This window comes from Aethalodelphis obliquidens, unplaced genomic scaffold (assembly GCF_003676395.1).
Source record: "Aethalodelphis obliquidens isolate GAN/ISIS:26980383/991018 unplaced genomic scaffold, ASM367639v1 scaffold71, whole genome shotgun sequence".
Lineage (NCBI taxonomy): Eukaryota > Metazoa > Chordata > Mammalia > Artiodactyla > Delphinidae > Aethalodelphis > Aethalodelphis obliquidens.
In genome coordinates, this window is record NW_020838015.1 from 9,380,385 (window position 1) to 9,399,133 (window position 18,749).

The 18,749-nt window shown below is 49.4% G+C and overlaps 1 protein-coding gene across 4 annotated transcripts; it reads left to right on the forward strand.

Annotated features, from left to right (window-relative positions):
* The first annotated feature begins 55 nt into the window (after nucleotides 1-55).
* On the forward strand, nucleotides 56-17,350 carry WDR13 (WD repeat domain 13). Of its 4 annotated transcripts, XM_027091290.1 has the most exons (11): nucleotides 56-1,408; nucleotides 2,056-2,125; nucleotides 11,347-11,426; nucleotides 12,102-12,342; nucleotides 13,224-13,333; nucleotides 13,446-13,576; nucleotides 14,181-14,488; nucleotides 15,212-15,392; nucleotides 15,493-15,634; nucleotides 16,474-16,592; nucleotides 17,006-17,350. In XM_027091290.1, exons 3-11 carry the CDS (start codon nucleotides 11,386-11,388, stop codon nucleotides 17,188-17,190), a joined length of 1,458 nt encoding a protein of 485 aa, XP_026947091.1. In that variant the 5' UTR covers nucleotides 56-1,408; nucleotides 2,056-2,125; nucleotides 11,347-11,385; the 3' UTR covers nucleotides 17,191-17,350. The 4 variants fall into 4 exon arrangements, with proteins under 4 accessions (XP_026947091.1, XP_026947090.1, XP_026947088.1 ...); XM_027091289.1 differs by having other exon boundaries at nucleotides 56-2,125; XM_027091287.1 differs by lacking the exons at nucleotides 56-1,408; nucleotides 2,056-2,125 and adding an exon at nucleotides 10,874-11,006 and having other exon boundaries at nucleotides 12,136-12,342.
* Nucleotides 17,351-18,749: the final 1,399 nt, after the last annotated feature.

The following is an 18,749-nucleotide window of genomic DNA, read 5'->3' on the forward strand; positions in this document are numbered from 1 at the left end:
AAAATAGAAGAAGTTCAAGAGGGAGACTGAGAAAAGGATTTAGTTACGGGGTGGGCAGGGACTGCCGAAGGGGTAGAGACCTTGAGTTCAAAGTTTGGTTGAGTTTGGGATTGGTTTTGGTATACATAAGGCTTGTGGGAAGGGTGGGGAGTCCAGGTGAAATCCCCTTATGGCTGGAATTGGGTTTCCTGAGATGGTGTCTTGATCCCGTTGTGATCATCTCGGTGTCACCTTTGGAATGACTGCTTTGGTTTGAATCTCCCTGTCTTTGAGCATCAGGTAGGTGCCCTTCTCACAAGATTGTTCTGAGAATGTAGGCTAAATCCTGCTGTAAACAGTGGTGCCAGCTCCTCCTCCTGAAATACTGGGGGTGGGGGCAGGTATAGTAAACTCACCTTGGTGTGAGGGACACAGGAAGGGACACAGGAGAATCCTGGTTTGAAAACAGGGTTCTAGGAGCACAGCCTCTGGGTTCTGATTCCAGGATTCAAATCCAGGCTCTGCTGCTGTCCACTTATTTGACCTTCAGTGGGTCATTTAACATGTCTCTCAGCCTCATGGACAATTTACATTTTCTGTTGGGGGGGTCAAGTGCATTTAATAAGCATGTTTATAGCTGTTAACAGTTTGCAAAGGCATCAACTACAGGCGTTCAGTCTTCCATGGTGGTGTGAGGGTCTTCAGTGGTAAAGTGGTAGTTCCTCAGTTTTAACTCCCTTTAGTCATGGTTCTGGTGCCTGTATTGGAGTCCCATGGGCTCTATTCCTCTTCAGAGTTTCTGATCAGTTATGTCCATTGCGTCTAACTGGCAGATACTGAGCCAAGTACCACCAGATTGTAAGTTTCAGGACATCCTAAACTGCCTTATTCACTCATTCATGGGGCAGGTGTTAATGGACTGATAGTGTACTCCCCAATGTGATGGCATTAGGAGATGAGGCCTTTGTGGGGGGTGATTAGGGTTAGATGAGGTCATGAAGGCTCCACTGTCACGATGGGATTAGTGCCCTTATAATAGTCACTAAGAAAGCTTGCTTCAATCTCCTGCTCTCCACCATGTGAGAATGCAACAAGAAGTTGGCAGTCTGCAATCTAGAAAGCTCTCTCCCCCAGGAGAGCTTGGACATGCTGGCACCCTGATCTAGGACTCCAGCCTCGAGAAGTATGGGAAATTTCTGTTTATAAACCACCCAGTGTATGGTGCTGTTAAATGGCAACCAGAGCTGACGGGTTACATGGGTCCCTGTATTGTGAGAGTTCCAGTATTGATGGCCTGTCTCCTGTGCCTCCCAGCTAGTTGAGACAGGCCCCAGGACCATTCCTCCCATCCAGTCATGAATTTGTTTTGCCAGGTGGATGGAGACTTGGGAACTTCAGAGACCTGCCTGGACTGCTGATCCAGGCCCAGGTAAAGGGACATTGTGGCTACTCCTTACTGGTTGAGTACTCAGTCTCAGGCATTCTGTGCTGGGCCTCCAGGGAGTTAAGGCTGTGGGATCTGGCAGGAGGACCACTGTTACTGTCTAGGGCGGGGGGCACCTCTGCATCCTACCTCAGGAAGTAAAATGTCCGTCTCACAATGTGGCCTGAGACAGGATCCCATAATCACAAAGTTCCTGCAACAAAATGATCCCCCAAGTGACATCAACAAAAACCATAAACGTCCTTTCAGAAGGTGTTTAGTAATCCAGCCTTCAGAGGCCCAGTCTCTTGTTTACTTGCTCTAAGGAAGGGGCCTAGAAGACACAGTTTTCTTTGGCACATACTCAGCAATACAATTTCTGGACTTGAGATTGAAAACCCTTATTAAAAGCTTCTTAGTCCTCTTCACTTTGATCAGAATCTCACTAGTGTGCATGTTTCCCAAGAACCCACTGAGACCACAAGCACATTCAAAGGTGCTTTGAGAACCTGTGTCCCAAAACCTGTGAAGACCAGACCCCTGGCCTACAGGTATTTGTATTTTCAATCCCTGGATCTTGCCTACCCCCCACCAAACTTGGACAAACATCTCACAGACCCTGCTTCCTAGCTTAGTTTTTTTATCTGCCTCAGGTTCAACGTGCAAAATGGGAATAATAGTGCCACCTCACAGAGCGGTACTGGAGGTGACCTTTAGAACAAGGTAGGTCTGTGATGCTACCCCCGCACCTTGCCCTACATTCTGGTTTGGGGGATGTAAACTTTCAAAAAGCTTTTTAAAATAAGTTGCTGTAAATACTTAGGTATGTAGGAAAGCATATCGGATAACAGTGGGCAGTGTTCCTTCCACTCCTGCTTTTGGAGACAAAGCATGCCACAGTTCCTGCCTAGCTGCATTCCTCTTCCACCTCTCACCCCTCTCCAGGCTAGCATGATCCCTTATAATTCGAAGTGCACAGAGATCTGCAAAACTAAAAGTCATTTTATTTCAAATTCAGTGACAAGACCTGAAGCTTTTCATAATCTTTATTTTTCCCACTTAGTGTGAATATGTATGCAATATATTGCAGAAGTATTAGTGTTAGGTTATGGAGAACTGCCCTGGAGCCTATGGGACATGGGTTCTAACATAACCAGTGAAGGCACAAAGAAACCTAAGGCTTCTAAATTGTTGAAAACAATCTGTGGCATTGTTCTGCATAAAAATTTCTAATATGCTGTTCTAAATTCAGTTTTAAGCTTCCTTCAAGTAAAATTCAGAAAGTTTTCTTTACTCTGTCTACTTAATAGTCATTCAAGCACAGTACTTGTGGTCTCCATTTTAAACTTTGACTGCAATCCTTAGTAAGAAGTACATTTTTTTAAATTGGGATACAATCTACCCATTTGTCTATTTAAGTGGAAGAAAGGTTTAATGAATTAAATGTGCAAAATGCCCTGATGTTTTCTAGTTATCTTTTTGTTAACAAAAACAGTTGGCTCCAAACCACTCAAATGCTTATGGAGCCTGCAGCTTAGAAAATGCAGTGTGTTTATAATTGTTGAACCTGGGTGATAGGTACATGGAAGTACATTAAATCACTACTATTGTAAGTTTGAGACTTTCCATAATAAAAAGTTCAAAAGAAAACTGTTAGGGGTGTGGTTTGTTAGACGTTTGCGTTGGCATGGGAAGTGGATGGCTGTCAGCTATTTTTGGCTGGCTTGCCCCTGTTCCCCAAAGCCTTCTCCATTGTTACAGGCATCTCTATTCCAAGGGCCTCAAGAAACCCTGCAATGCTAGCTTGTATTTCTTGACATCTGACAATACTTTCCAGATGCTGGTCCTAGGGAATTCCCTGGTGGTCCAGTGGTTGGGACTCTGCACTTCCACTTCAGAGGTCATGGGTTCGATCCCTGGTCAGGGAACTAAGATCCTGTATGCCATGCTGCGTGGCCAAAAAAACAAAACCAGATACAGGTCCTAGAACCCCTTCCTGCCTCTCCCCCCCAATCACAGCCCTCAGGACCCCTCTGGCTTCTCCAGGCAGATGGACCATTCTTTGCCCAGCACCAGAGGTCCTGCCTGCCTTCCTTCAAAACCCAGGACCTCTTAGAAACCTTTCTCCTTAAGGGTAAAATGGGGATCATACCCATTGAATGAGTCAAGACATGGGAAACACCTAGAACAGTGTCTGGTAGTTACGTGTAGTCAATAAATGTTACCAAGCATTTGTTACGTGTGCCAGATAATAATAGTAGGAACACAGCAACATAATGACAGATTCCTTTGCTTAGGAATCACATATTGGGGTCTACGGATGATAAAGTAATAAATTGGTATGTGATGTAATGTTAGAAAGTGACAAGCGTTAAGGAGAATAAAGCAGAGGGAATGAAGAGTGTTGGGGTCTTACACAAGATGGTCTAGGGAAGGCGACTCGGAAGAGGTGACCTTACAACAGAGACTTGAAATTAGAGGGAGAATGGTAGGGGAATGGGTCTGCCACGGTGCTCTGGCTGCCTAGCATGTCTCCTCATAGGCCACGTAGGCAAGCTGATCTAAGTATTGGGAGAACGCCCTGTGATCCTCGGAACACAGAGCACGAGAGGCTACATGGCCATTTCTCATTAAGATCCTCTCTACCAAGGAGGCTGCCATGAGACGGTTTCTCATCTCCCGAGGTTCTGGTGAGGTATGAGGCTTTCTGTTCCTTCTCTCCCCCAATTTAAGGTTATAGAACTGCTTAGCATGTACTAGCTTCTCGGCAACACAGTATCCCACCACCCGTGCTGCAGTCATCTGGCCCCTTTTTGTTTCTGCATTACCCTGCATGAGGGACATGAGCTGGCATCTGTGGCTCTTCTTGTTTCTGCTGTCTATGTAAGTAGCAAACATCTGAATCGAACCAGGGTATGTTTCTTAACCAGCCAAATATCTCAGCCTTGCCTTTCCTTGACATCTGGAAGAGGAGAATTAGAGGCAGAAGAAAAAGCAAGTAAGTGCAAAGGCCCTGAGTTGGGAGCTTGCTTGGTGTGTGTGAGGAACAGCAAGAAGGTCAGTGCAGCCAGAGCAGAGTGAGTGAGGGGACTAGTGGCAGGAGGTGAGGTTGGAGAGGTGACGGGGCCTGGTTCTGTAGGGCCTCTCTGGCCACGGGGAGGACTTTGGCTTTTTCTCTGAGAGAGATGGAGCAGGGGTCTGAGCAGAGGAGGGCCATGGGCTGACTTGGGTTGTAACAGGACCCTCTGGCAACTGTGAGGACAGACTTGGGGAGGGGGCAAGGGCGGAAGCAGTGAGGAGGCCACCACAGTAGTCCAGGCCAGCAGTGGTGGTGGCGGCAGTGGATGTGGAGAGGAGAGGTTGGATTCTGGATACGTTCTGAAGGTAGAACCGACAGGATTTGCTGACAGATCAAAAACAAAGGGGGTGGGATGAGAGAGAGAAATTGTTATAAATCCACACTGGAGAACCTCACACAAAGGAACTTGGGAATTAGTGTAAAATAGTGTAGTGGTTAAGAGCAAGGATTCTGGAACCAGGTGGCCTGGGTGTAAATCCAACTCCATTGTTTACTGGCTATGCAGCCTTGGGCAGGTTACTTCATCTTTTTGTCTTCATTTCCTGATCTGTGACATGGGATAATAATAGTAACCTGCAACTTCATAGGGTTGTTGTGAGTATTAAAGAAGGTTTTCTATGTAAAATATTTCGAACAGTGTCTGGCACAAAGTGCTTTGTTATCAGTAATATTAGCGTAGAATGAGTAGAAGTATTTGTTTGCAGGCACAGAAGAGAGTGTTCCAGATCTCAGGAACAATTTGTGCAGTTTGAAAAGGATGTGCAAGAAAGCCAGTGTAACTGGAACATAACCAGATAGAGTAAGAGCAACAGGGGATGAAGTTGGAGAGGAGGCCGAAAGAGGTCGGCTTCTCACAGCAACTGGAAGCTGTTGTAGATTTCAGGGCCGATCTACCAGTGCAGAAGGTCAGAAGAGAGACAGGAGTGGAAATTGATTTGGGACTTGATGCGGGGATGGGGGGTGGGTGGGGAGACATACAGAGAGGTGAGAGAGGGATAGGGTACTGTTGTCAACACTCCTGGCTAGTTACCGGGGGTGGTGGTTTCTGGTATCCAGGATAAGAAACAGTCCAGTTCTACTTCCTGCCTGGGTCCAAATGCTAGTTTTAATATTTTCTATGTCTGTGGCCATGGACAGTAAACCCCTCCAGGGTTCACTTTCCTCATCTTCAAAGTGGGGCTACATGTTGCACCTACCTCATTAGGGCTGTTGTGACAGTTCTATAAGATGCATATTGTAAGAGCTTGGTAAATGCAGGCGGTCACCAAAACCAGGTGAAACGTACCCCAAGAAAGCAAGGATGGCTTAATATTTAAAAAGCAACCAGATGTAGATCAGTGTATTAACAGAAAAAAATGAGATGAATCAAGGGCTGTGCCCATGTAGCTATATCACCTGAGACTGAGGTACCAAACCTAGGGTCCAGTTTTGTTTTTTTTTTTTTTTTTTTTTTTGCGATACGCGGGCCTCTCACTGTTGTGGCCTCTCCCGTTGCGGAGCACAGGCCCTGGACTCACAGGCTCAGCGGCCATGGCTCACGGGCCCAGCCGCTCCGCGGCATGTGGGATCCTCCCAGACCGGGGCACAAACCCGCGTCCCCTGCATCAGCAGGCGGACTCTCAACCACTGCGCCACCAGGGAAGCCCCCAGGGTCCAGTCTTGCTGAGGCCCTCAGTTTGGCCCTGAATCACTCACTGGGTAAATGCAATTGAGATCTTAAGAGTAGAGTGGGGCTTCCCTGGTGGTGCAGTGGTTAAGAATCCGTCTGCCAATGCAGGGGACACGGGTTCAAGACCTGGTCTGGGAAGATCCCACATGCCGCGGAGCAACTAAGCCCGTGTGCCACAACTGCTGAGCCTGTGCTCTAGAGCCCGCGAGCCACAACTACTGAGCCTGTGTGCCACAACTACTGAAGCCCGCACACCTAGAGCCTGTGCTCCGCAACAAGGGAAGCCACTGCAATGAGAAGTCCACGCACCGCAGCGAAAAGTAGCCCCTGCTCCCTGCAACTAGAGAAAGCACCGCGCAGCAACGAAGACCCAATGCAGCCAAAAATAAATAAATTTAAAAAAAAAAAAAGGAAAAGAGAAGTGTGACTCCAGTTCTAGCCCTGTGAAGTGATTTCTCTTCTAAATCACTTCCTGGCCTCACTGGCCTTATCCACACATTCACTGTCCAGAGCTTTGTGTATTTGGCTCCTTTTCATTCAGGTTCCAGCTTAAATTGTTGTTTTATTTAAAAAAAAATTATTTTATTGAAGTGTAGTTGATTTACAGTGTTGTGACCAGCTCAAATTTATTTCTCGTCCCTGCCCCCTTCGCCCACCGCTCAGCAATGCTAACCAAACTACTATTTTAATGATAGTGAGCACCAATTTTAAAAAGTGATCTTATTTATCAATTATCTTTCTAGCTAAAATGGCAGTTCCATGAGAGTGGGGACCTTTTGTCTGAGTTACTTCTGTTTTTCCAGTGCCTGGCACCTAATAGGGGCTTGCTAAATATTTGTCGGAAAGCTGGCTTACTATTGCAGCTTGCTGGAGGCTGCTCAAATGGTCTGGGAGGCTTTTCCCAAGTGTAGGAATCTGGTTTCTGACTCAGACCATGGAGGGTTGTCACCATTAAGACTTTGGGGATTGTGAGAACTTTGGCTTCAGAGGCAAACGTTTTCCTATCAGGAAATGGTCAGATTTAAATTATGATCTTATGTCCCAACCCCCACTTCTCCAGTTTGGGAAGAAACCTCAGGGATAAGATAAGTGAATAAGGACTCAGGGTCTACACGCCAGTTACACCTCAGCTCCGTGTGTCCTCCCACTTTGCTCTCTGGCCTTGACTCTTAGCACACCCTTGTCACCCCAAGCCACCTAAGCTTTCCCTCAAATCGTGCTCCTTTTAGTTCCTGAGGATGAGGCCCAACTTCAGGTTTCATTTCAGCCTGTGATAGTAATGAAAAGCAGACACAGCCAGTGGGGTCCAATGCTCGCCTTTGCAGTTATAAACTCTGGAGGCCAAATAGGCAGGAGGCACATGAAGAAAGGAGTCCAAAAAAGACATGGCCCCTGCCTGTTTCTGCCGTCACTTAAGTTACTATTGTGATGTGGCATTATCTTTAAACCGCTCTGGCTTACCTGTCTTTTCTGTCCAAATGTGTTTTTTTTTTTTATTTTTATTTTTTTTTTATTTTTTATTTTTTTGTGGTACGCGGGCCTCCCACTGCTGTGGCCTCTCCCGTTGCGGAGCACAGGCTCCGGACGCGCAGGCTCAGCGGCCATGGCCCATGGGCCCAGCCGCTCCGCGGCATGTGGGATCCTCCCGGACCGGGGCACGAACCCGCGTCCCCTGCATTGGCAGGCGGACTCTCAACCACTGCGCCACCAGGGAAGCCCCAAATGTGTTTTTGTTTGTTCATTCAGCTAGGACCCTCAACCATCACTCTGACAGTAAAATAACCCCAGACTCTGTTAGAGTGGGTGGGACTTGTAGTCCCCCATGGACTTGAGCTTTTTCAGATATCATGATTGTAACCAAGGTCACTCACAACCTCCAGGAGCTGCTTCTGGTGACTTGATACCCCCAGGCCTGAGACCCTTCTTTCCCCACCCACTGACCTGCCATTCATGTACCTAAATTCTGCCCCTTTCTCTCCAGGCTCCCAACAAACAAAGTGCCTTCTGTCATCAGCTTGTTGTTCAAAACCCATTTTTAATCCAGTAAGAGTGTGTAAATGTTTAAAAACAAAAATTGAAAAAATGCAGAGCACATAAATGTAAGAGGTGGCTGTGGTCATTCTCATTCACATTATTCTGCACCAGATTTACCTCTGGCAGATGGATCTGTTATCGGGAAAAGTTATTAAAACAACTAACAGTAGTCAGCATTTAGTGGATATCTTCTCTGTTCCAGATGCTTGTCTAAACTTTAAAAATATTAACTCATTTAGTCCTCACACTAAGTCTATGAGGCAGTTTTTTTTCAGATGAGGAGGCTGAGTCACAAAGGGGTTAAGTGACCTGCTCAAGACCACATAGTTGTCAGAGCCTGTGGCAGTGGCCAGGTTATACTGCCTTCTGAAAAGTACTGTACTACTTCCTGGAATGACAGCAAATGTTCTCGCAACAGGTGTCGTTCTGAACACTTTCTCTGCATTAATAGCTAATTCATATTTATAACAACCCTGTCATTAGTGTCTTATATATAGTATCATATATAGCCTTCTAGGAATGAGGTTTTTAAAATAATTTTTGAAATTTTAACATGAATATTGTAAAAACAACAAGAACAAAAAATCAATTCTGGCAGTGAGACAGTAGATCTCCTTGGTATTGCTCACTCTCCTGTGATTTCTTCCCACCACGTTTCTTTGTTTTGTTTGTTTGTTTTTTGGCTGCACCGGGTCTTAGTTGTGGCACGCGGGATCTTTTAGTTGTGGCATGTGGGCTCTTAGTTGCAGCATGCGGGATCTAGTTCCCTGACCAGGGATCGAACCCGGGCCCTCTGCATTGGGAGCGTGGAGTCTTAACCATTGGACCACCAGGAAAGTCCCCTCACCACGTTTCTTTGGAAGCTGAATGGTGGGGTGAAGGGGTGGGGTTCTGTCCTGGGAGGGTCAAGGTGAATGGGAAAGGCATTGATTGTATCATCCTTTACGGCAAAAAAAAGAAAAGAAAAGAAATACAGTTGTTCATCAGTGTCTGTGGCCGATGGGTTTTAGGACCTGCCATGGATACCAGAATCCACAGATGCTCAAATCCCATAATTGGTCCTCCGTATCCGCGGTTATGCATATGCGGATTCAACCAACCACAGATGGTGTAATACTGTAATATTTATTGAAAAAAATCTGTGTGTAAGTGGACCCGTGGAGTTCAAACCTGTGTTGTTCAAGGGCCGACTGTAAACCCAATGCTGGTCACAGATAGGGGTCCAGTTCAACAAAATGTCACCCTTGAACTTCCTGGGCTTCAGGTTTCCTTATCTGTAAAATGGGGGTAGTAATGGACCCACAACATTCAGTTATTAGGATTAAGTGGATAATACATGTAAATCACCTTAAACAGTATCCAGCACATTGTCCAATAAATGTTAGTGGTTACACGTTTGTGCAAAGTTTATTCTTTAGCAATCGTGAAACAAAAGAGTGTTCAATATCCTGAAAAGACCACCCATAGCTTAGTTACATGGACAAGGGAGGTTGCTGCATCAGTACAGTACAGTGTGGTCTATTTTTGTTAGAATACAAAGGGCAATACGTTTTTGGCCGTGTCTCATTTAAGGTTGCTTTAAAAAATACTGTTCAGATTGTTGTATTATAAAAATAGTGTGGGGACTTCCCTGGTGGTGCAGTGGTTAAGAATCCACCTGCCAATGCAGGGGACACGGGTTTGAGCCCTGGTCCAGGAAGATCCCACATGCCGTGGAGCGACTAAGCCCCTGTGCCACAACTACTGAGCCTGCACTCTAGAGCCCACGAGCCACAACTACTGAGCCCACGTGCCACAGCTACTGCAGCCCACATGCCTAGAGCCTGTGCTCTGCAACAAAGAGAAGCCACCGCAATGAGAAGCCCGCACACCACAGCAAAGAGTAGCCCCGCTCGCCGCAACTAGAGAAAAGCCCATGCACGGCAACGAAGACCCAACGCAGCCAAAAAATAAATATATTTTAAAAATAAAAATAGTGTGAAAATAACACTATTTTTATAACACATACAATAATCTGAACAATAATGAGAATTGTGTCAAAGTCAAGATCCGAAAGGAAGCTACTAAACATTGTGTTCCAACTTCGTACATTGTATATCCTGGTCACCTTAAGATGAATAGAGATGCAGCTTCTTGTTGGAGTTGAAATAAGGATGATTTCAGATAGCCTCCTGGGATCCAAACCCCAAAGCTTGTTGTACCTATTTATATCTTCTGGCTTCAGAGCCTCACGCCCAGACCAAGCTCCCTGGGAGTATCCAAGCCGCCCACCCCAACACAGACACACAGAAAGGACTCTTCTTACTCTGGGCGTGCCTGAAGGCCCATCAGTCACCTAGGAACTGGAGAATTTTCTGGGGGCCTCTGCATGTGTGATTATTTTTTATTCTGCACTTCAAATCTTGCTTGGCCAAGATTGTGCTGCTAAAAAGCAGCTTATACCACTCTTTCAAAAAAAGTCCTTTCGTTTTTTTTTTTTGAAAGTCATATTTCTGATTTTCAGTGAGTGATTCGCATACTAGCCCCTGTCCCTGTGGTCCCTGGACATTGTTCTTGTGTACACAAAAAAATGCCATTAGGGACTGAGGCTGGATAGAACTTAAAAGGGCGGAGCCTCCATCCTTGTGTCAGAACCTACCGTCCCTTAATGCGCTTGCGTGGTTCTCCCACGCCCTGGGGAGGATTCCTATCGATCTGTTCTGCGTTCGGAAGTTCTTCCTGGCAGCAGGCGGCCATCTTGCTGGAGCTTGAGAGAGGAGAGAAGGGTGACACTGGTTTCAGGGCCGCCCCGGGAGCCTCAAGAGCGGGAGGCAGCCCCGGAGGTGGTCCCTAATCCCGGGTCCTGCTCTTGGACGCGAGAAGGGAAGGCGGGGGTCGGTGGGGGCAAGATGGGTGGAGAATGCCAACAAGGATTGCTAGGCGGCGGGAGGAGGGGCGTTGCTATGGTGACCGGGGAGGGGCGGGGCCAGGTCTGCTGTGAATCATCTGGGCGCTGCCTGGGAAGGGCAGGACTGGGGTGGTGACCATGCTAAGAGCCGGGTGGGATATCGTGACATCCTGGACTGGAGGGACTCCGTGTCTATGGCAACGATCGCCTGGCGGAAGGGGCGGATCTAGATCTCTTCACTTGAGACGCTGACATTCCAGGCCCTTGTCCTGCAGGCTCCCGCGGGCGGACGCGCCGGAAGAGGAGGCCGGGGAATGGCTGCGGTGTGGCAGCAGGTCTTAGCAGTAGACGCGAGGTGAGGCGTGGGGTCGAAGCTCGCGGGAGCGGAAGTTACGTGGTGCATGCGCAATGGCGATAAGTGAGGCTGGGCGGAGAACTTGCCTTATGCGGCTGAGTGGGCTTGCTGGAGGTGAGCATGCGCAGTAGCAGGGTGTGGGGCTTGCCCGCAGGGAATGACTGGCAAGCGAGGGTTGTTAAACAGCACGCTAGGATAATGCAGTCACATGTGGGCATGCGCAGAGTCTGTGGTATTGGAGCCTTTGTCGGGGGTGGGGGGGTGATAGAGCCCATGCTGGTGACATCCTGTTCCCCACTTTTGCCCCCAGACTTCTCTTACCATCACTTCCCCAGTCTGACCCAATCGCCATACTGACCCCCACCATTGCCCCATGCTAACCCCCGTCACCATGTCAGATTGGCCCCTATTGTCTACACTGACTCAGTCACCCCATACCAATTCCAGCAGAACTGCAGACTGCCTCCATTGTGCCCACACTGCCCTCATTGCCATGCCCATTATTACTGCGGACACACCCTTATCACAACACCAGAGTGACCCCCATCACCACTGCTGATCACTTGCCATCCTGACCTATCACTGCCACACACCTCATTCTCCTTCCCTATCCCCTGAGCTGATTGATTCCCTCTGTCCTGTGCCTGCTGCCCGCCTTGCCTCCTGCCATCGCAGGTACAATGCGTACCGCACACCAACGTTTCCACAGTTTCGGACACAATATATCCGACGGCGCAGCCAGCTACTGCGGGAGAATGCCAAGGCTGGGCACCCTCCAGCATTGCGTCGGCAGTACCTGAGGCTGCGTGGGCAGCTGCTGGGCCAGCGCTACGGGCCCCTCTCTGAGCCAGGCAGTGCTCGTGCCTATAGCAACAGCATCGTCCGCAGCAGCCGCACTACCCTTGACCGCATGGAGGTGAGCTCCTCCCCACGCCACCTGCCTCCATATATATTCACTCCACAGACTTGTCGAGCACCTGCTATGTTCCAGGCACTGTTCCTGGCTCTTAGGATGAGCAGAGGGCAAAAAGAGATAATGTATGTCATAAATCAACAGACAATAAGATAAATAGGTTGATAAGCAGGCAATAAACAAGATAAATAGGTCAATAAACGTAGCAAACCAGGTAAACAAGTGAATAACTACCATGGCTTGTAGTGAGGAGTGCTAACATGGAAAAATAAGGCTGACTTGGGGAATGAAACAGGACAGGTGTTGGGAACAGAGAGAAGCTATTTTTAATGGGAATGCTCAGGGAAGGCGTCTCTGAGGAGGTGACAATTGAGCTGAGACTTGAATGAGGCAAGAGACAAAGCTGAGTGGTTTTCTGGGGGAAAAGTGTTCATTCTTTGTTCAAAGAGCATTTGTTAAGTATTTGCTGAGTGGGGCAAGGGTGAGAGTAGGGGAACTAGTGCAGAGGACACCACAGTAGTCCAGGTGACGGTGGTGACAGTGGAAGGGGTGAGAAGGGATCTGGTTCCAGCATGCAGTATCTCAGTTGCCTGACCAGGGATCGAACCTGCGCCCTCTGCAGTGGAAGCGCAGAGTCTTAACCACTGGACCACCAGGGAAGTCCCATGGTTCTGGGTATATTTTGAAGACTCTAGATCTCATAGGTTCTTGAGGGCTGTTTGCAAGGTGCGCCTACCTTGACCCTCTGCAATGGAAGCACAGAGTCTTAACCACTGGACCACCAGGGAAGTCCCATGGTTCTGGGTATATCTTGAAAACTCTAGATCTCATAGGTTCTTGAGGGCTGTTTGCAAGGTGTACCTACCCTGACCCTCTGTTTGCAGGACTTCGAGGATGACCCTCGGGCCCTGGGGGCCCGTGGGCACCGCCGCTCTGTCAGCCGAGGCTCCTACCAGCTGCAGGCACAGATGAACCGTGCCGTCTATGAGGACAGGTATGCACCAGGGGCAGCTGAAGGTTTGTGAGGAGGAGGGGAACCACAGGGCAATGGCAGGCCAAACGCTAGTACCTCCCTTCTCTCACCCCTCACTCCTGTTGGGGCCTAGGCCCCCCGGCAGCGTGGTTCCCACGTCAGCGGCAGAAGCAAGTCGAGCCATGGCCGGGGACACATCGCTGAGTGAGAACTACGCCTTTGCGGGCATGTACCATGTTTTTGACCAGCACGTGGATGAGGCAGGTGAGCCAGTGGATGGCGAGTCCCGTCACCACGCATTTGCCCAAACAACTGGGTGACAACCACCCAGTGCATCCTTTTCTGGAATGCAGAGTCTCAGGCCCACCTCGGAGGAATTGCTATGCATCACACCTTTCGCAAAACCTAAAAGCCCTCTGCAAAGTGATCTGCAAAGTCTTGGTTACTTTGTCTACCATAAAGGGGCTCAGCAGCTTAAAAGAGCACTTTGCAGAAGGCTTCTGGGGTCATGAGTCGCTTGAACGAGCTTAAAACCTTTGCTGCAGAGAAATCTCCTTGCAAAGGGCAGAGTGGGTTTTGCAAACTGCCAAGACCCTGGTAACTGTAAAGTGCTTACTGAGATGTAGAAGGCTTTTTGCATTGCAGAAGTCATTTGCAATCCATAAAGTACCTGCCAAGATTTAGGGAGCTTTGGGTAGAGGGCCTTCTGGCGTTCCAACTCTCTTTCTCAGCCAAGGAAAACCCTTTGCTGAGGCCACTGTGCCTGGTGCAGTCGGTCCCGGCCCCTGGCTCACACGTCAGAACCTTCTGTAAATGAAAGCACCCGGTGAGCATGGCAGCTCTCACAAATGGCTCCTTGGCCTTGCAGTCCCCAGGGTGCGCTTCGCCAATGACGACCGGCACCGCCTGGCCTGCTGCTCACTCGATGGCAGCATTTCGCTGTGCCAGCTGGTGCCCGCCCCGCCCACCGTGCTCCGAGTGCTGCGGGGCCACACCCGCGGGGTCTCCGACTTCGCCTGGTCCCTCTCCAACGACATCCTCGTGTCCACCTCGCTTGATGCCACCATGCGCATCTGGGCCTCTGAGGACGGCCGCTGCATCCGGGAGATCCCTGACCCAGACAGCGCCGAACTGCTCTGCTGCACCTTCCAGCCAGTCAACAACAACCTCACTGTGGTCAGGCTCCAGAGCACCCCCTTGCCGAGGGCGGGATGCCAGGCCAGGAGGGCTGTCGCAGGGAGTCGGGATAAGGGGGTCCCCTCTAGTCCATCGCCTCCGTCCTCCTCTGGCCAGACTCAGAGGGAAACAGGGCAGAACTGGGGACGTGGTTCTTGGTCTGGGATGGCCTCACTGTGGTAGACTCCGGGGATGGGGGGCGGTCTGGGGGTAGGGTCATGGTCCCATCAGCAGTAGTCCTACCGTTTTCCAACTGCAGGGGCTGCTGGTTGGGGAGCAGGATTACTAGTTGGAAACCTTGTTTCATCTCAGTGGCAGCATCATGGTGGTCCGACCCGGATAGAGAGTCAGAGGGCAGGGGAAGGAAATGAAAAGTCTGGCCTGGTCCTGAGTGGGGAGTAGGGGGAGCTGGCCCAGTGAGCCTGTGCTCTGGGATCCTTTCAGCTGTAGCAGCAGCCGCCGCCCTAGTATAGTCAAGGCTCCAGGAAGGACCAGGCAGGCCCCTTGAGTTCTGGGAGAAGCTGTCTCTTCTGGTCAGATTGCAAGAGGGACTGGCTGGGGAGGATGACCGGCCTGAGTCACCTTCCAGTCTACCGGCCCACCCTCACTGTGATGAGAGTCCAGTAGGGATCAGCCAGTCCCATCAACAGCAGCCCTGCTGTGGTCAGACTCAAGGAGGGAGTGGCTGGGAGCAGGGTGATGGTGTGCGGGTCTCACACACAGGTGGGGAATGCCAAGCACAACGTGCACGTCATGAACATCTCCACGGGCAAGAAAGTGAAGGGTGGATCCAGCAAGCTGACAGGCCGTGTCCTCGCTCTGTCCTTTGATGCCCCTGGCCGGCTGCTCTGGGCGGGTGATGACCGCGGCAGTGTTTTCTCCTTCCTCTTCGACATGGCCACAGGTAGGCAGACCCTAGGCCTGCATCCAGCTGCTCACACCCTCACCCTTCTGGTGCACAGTCCCAACCCTCACCGTTGCCTCCCCTCCTTCTGCTGCCGCAGGGAAGCTGACCAAAGCCAAGCGTCTGGTGGTGCATGAGGGCAGCCCCGTGACCAGCATCTCCGCCCGCTCCTGGGTCAGCCGCGAGGCCCGGGACCCCTCGCTGCTCATAAATGCTTGCCTCAACAAGCTGCTGCTCTACAGGTGGGTCTCCTCTCTGGGCCACCTGGAGGTGGGGGGCCTGCCACCTCTGTCAGACTGAGACAAGAGCCCTGTCTCCCCAGCAGACTAAGCCATGGAGGTTAACTTCATTGAGGGGAGAGGTTCGGTCTCCTAATAATAGTAATAATATGATAATGGTGACATCAATAGGAGCAGTAATAGTAATAGCAGTAGCTATCATGTGCGTAGCAGTTGCTGGGCCAGGCCCTGTTCATATCCCCTCATTTAATCCTCACAGCAACCCTGTGAGGTGGGTGCTGTAATCATGTCCATTTTACAGATGAGCAAACTGAGCCATAAAATAGACTAGAGTCCCCTTAGAGCAGTGGCCTGCTTTCCCTTCCTTCATTTTTTAAAAAATTTTTTTTTTTGAAGCTGGGAGTTTTACTATCCCCACTCACTTATGTCTGTCATCTAAATGCAGTTCTCAGCCTGGGCTGCACGCTGCTCCCTGCAGTAGCTCGGGTTCATTCCTTTGAATAGCCATGTGGTATTCCACGGTGCAGGGGTGCTGTAGTTTGGTCAGTCATTCCCTCTCTTTGTGCCTGTCCTAAAATCAGGATCTCTTAGGGACCCTTAGGAAGAGAAACTAGCAAATTAAACAGCAGAGGCTCCCCATTTGTATCAACAGATACAGTTTCCAAACTGTCACTAACTCACACACCATCCCGTGCTTTATAGGTTTATGCAGTCGTCTCAAAACTGGATTTCATGAACCTTGAAAAGACCTCAGGTGCAGGGGTGGGGACACAAACTGGCCCACCATTCGTCCCCCTCTGGGGCTGAGGCTGCCCCCTAACCCACTCTCTTCCTCCTCTCAGGGTGGTGGACAACGAGGGGACCCTGCAGCTGAAGAGAAGCTTCCCCATTGAGCAGAGCTCGCACCCCGTACGCAGCATTTTCTGCCCCCTCATGTCCTTCCGCCAGGGGGCCTGTGTGGGTGAGTCCCATGGGGTTGGGGTGTCTGGGTGGCCAGGGAGGGGCAGGGACCAGGGCTGGTGCTGATCTGGCTCAGCTGTCACGACATCCTAATGCCCTGACTTCCTGGGCCACAAGAACTCTCACGCCCCAGCAACCTCACACTTTGAACACAGACCCCCCAGACAGCCCAGAAACCTCACAGCCTAAGACACAGACCCCTCCCCGCCACCAACAAAGAGCTCAGAGACCTCACACTCCGGACACGGAGCCAAAACAGCTAGGTGACCTTGCATCTGGGGATGGTCCACCCCAGAGCCCCCAGCCCCGGGACCTTACACCTTGGACATAAATCCCTCAACACCTCAGAGACTTCACATGCAGGGCACCCCGCTGCCTCCTGCAACACCTCCTGATGGTCTCTCATCTGGGCAGTGACGGGCAGCGAGGACATGTGCGTGCATTTCTTTGACGTGGAGCGGGCAGCCAAGGCCGCCGTCAACAAGCTGCAGGGCCACAGCGCGCCCGTGCTGGATGTCAGCTTCAACTGCGATGAGAGCCTGCTGGCTTCCAGCGACGCTAGCGGCATGGTCATCGTCTGGAGGCGGGAGCAGAAGTAGGAGACTTCCATCCTTGCCACCGTCCACCTTCCCACCTGCCTCCGGCCCCAGCCTTGTGTTTGTAAATAAAGTTCCTGTGGTTGTGCCGATGACTGGCTCCCAGGTCTTCTGGGGTTGGGATGGGGGAGAGGGCAGCTCTAGGACCCAAGATGGGATGGGGTTCACCTCCTCATTCATGCCTTCATGCATTGATTCATTGATGGATTCATTCAACAACCGTTTATGAACGTCTGCCATGTCAGAGGCACCACTTCAAGTGTTTTACACAGTCACGCTTTGGACAGACATTGTGGAGCACCTCTGTGCGCTGGGACCTGTTCTAGGCACTGAGGGTACAAGCTGTGACTTAAACTGGCAGGAGTGGCTGCCCTCGTGGAGCTTACGTTCTAGCGGAGGCAGGTAGATAATAGACAAAAATATATAACAGGTCAGCTAAAGCTGAGCGTTGTGAGGAAAAAGGGCAGGGGATAGAGTGCAGGAGTGAGGGGAGGGTTAGGCTCTTTTTGGTGTCCTGATCAGGGAAGATGTTCCTGACAGTGTGAAATTTATTTTTCTTTAATTTTTATTTTATATTGGAGTATTACATTAGGTCCTAGTTGATTATCTTTTTTATGTTTAGAAGTGTGTATACGTTAATCCCAAACTCCTAATTTATCCCCCCCTCCCACCTTTCCCCTTTGGTAACCATACGCTTGTTTTCTAAGTCTGTGAGTCTGTTTCTGTTTTGTAAATAAGTTCATTTGTATCATTGTTTTAGATTCCTCATATAAGTGATACCATATGATATTTGTCTGTCTGACTTACTTCACTTAGTATGGTAATCTCTAGGCCCATCCATGTTGCTGCAAATGGCATTATTTCATTCCTTTTTATGGCTGAGTAATATTCCATTGTATATATGTACCACATCCTCTTTATCCATTCATCTGTCAGTGGACATTTAGGTTGCTTCCGTGTCTTGGCTATTGTAAATAGTGCTGCAGTGAACATTGTGGGTGCATGTATCTTTTCAAATTATGGTTTTTTCTCTGGATCTATGCCCAGGAATGGGATTGCTGGATCATACGGGTTTTTTTTTTTTTTTTGGTTTTGGGTTTTTTTTTTAATATCTTTAATTGCTTTACAATGGTGTGTTAGTTTCTGATTTATAACAAAGTGAATCAGTTATACATATACATATATCCCTATATCTCTTCCCTCTTGCGTCTCCCTCCCACCCTCCCTATCCCACCCCTCTAGGTCATCACAAAGCATCAAGCTGATCTCCCTGTGCTATGTGGCTGCTTCCCACTAGCTATCTGTTTTACATTTGGTAGTGTATATATGTCCGTGCCACTCTCTCACTTCGTCCCAGCTTACGCTTCCCCCTCCGCGTGTCCTCAAGTCCATTCTCTACGTCTGTGTCTTTATTCCTGTCCTACCCCTAGGTTCATCAGAACAACTTTTTTTTTAGATTCCATATATATGTGTTAGCATATGGTATTTGTTTTTCTTTTTCTGACTTACTTCACTCTGTACGACAGACTCTAGGTCCATCCACCTCACTACAGATAATTCAA

Coding starts and splice junctions, on each gene's coding strand:
- WDR13 (XM_027091289.1), top strand. CDS start 11,386: ATGGCTGCGGTGTGGCAGCAGGTCTTAGCAGTAGACGCGAG. Junction 13,334..13,445: donor CGTGCCGTCTATGAGGACAG/GTATGCACCAGG, acceptor GTTGGGGCCTAG/GCCCCCCGGCAGCGTGGTTC. Junction 15,635..16,473: donor AACAAGCTGCTGCTCTACAG/GTGGGTCTCCTC, acceptor TCCTCCTCTCAG/GGTGGTGGACAACGAGGGGA.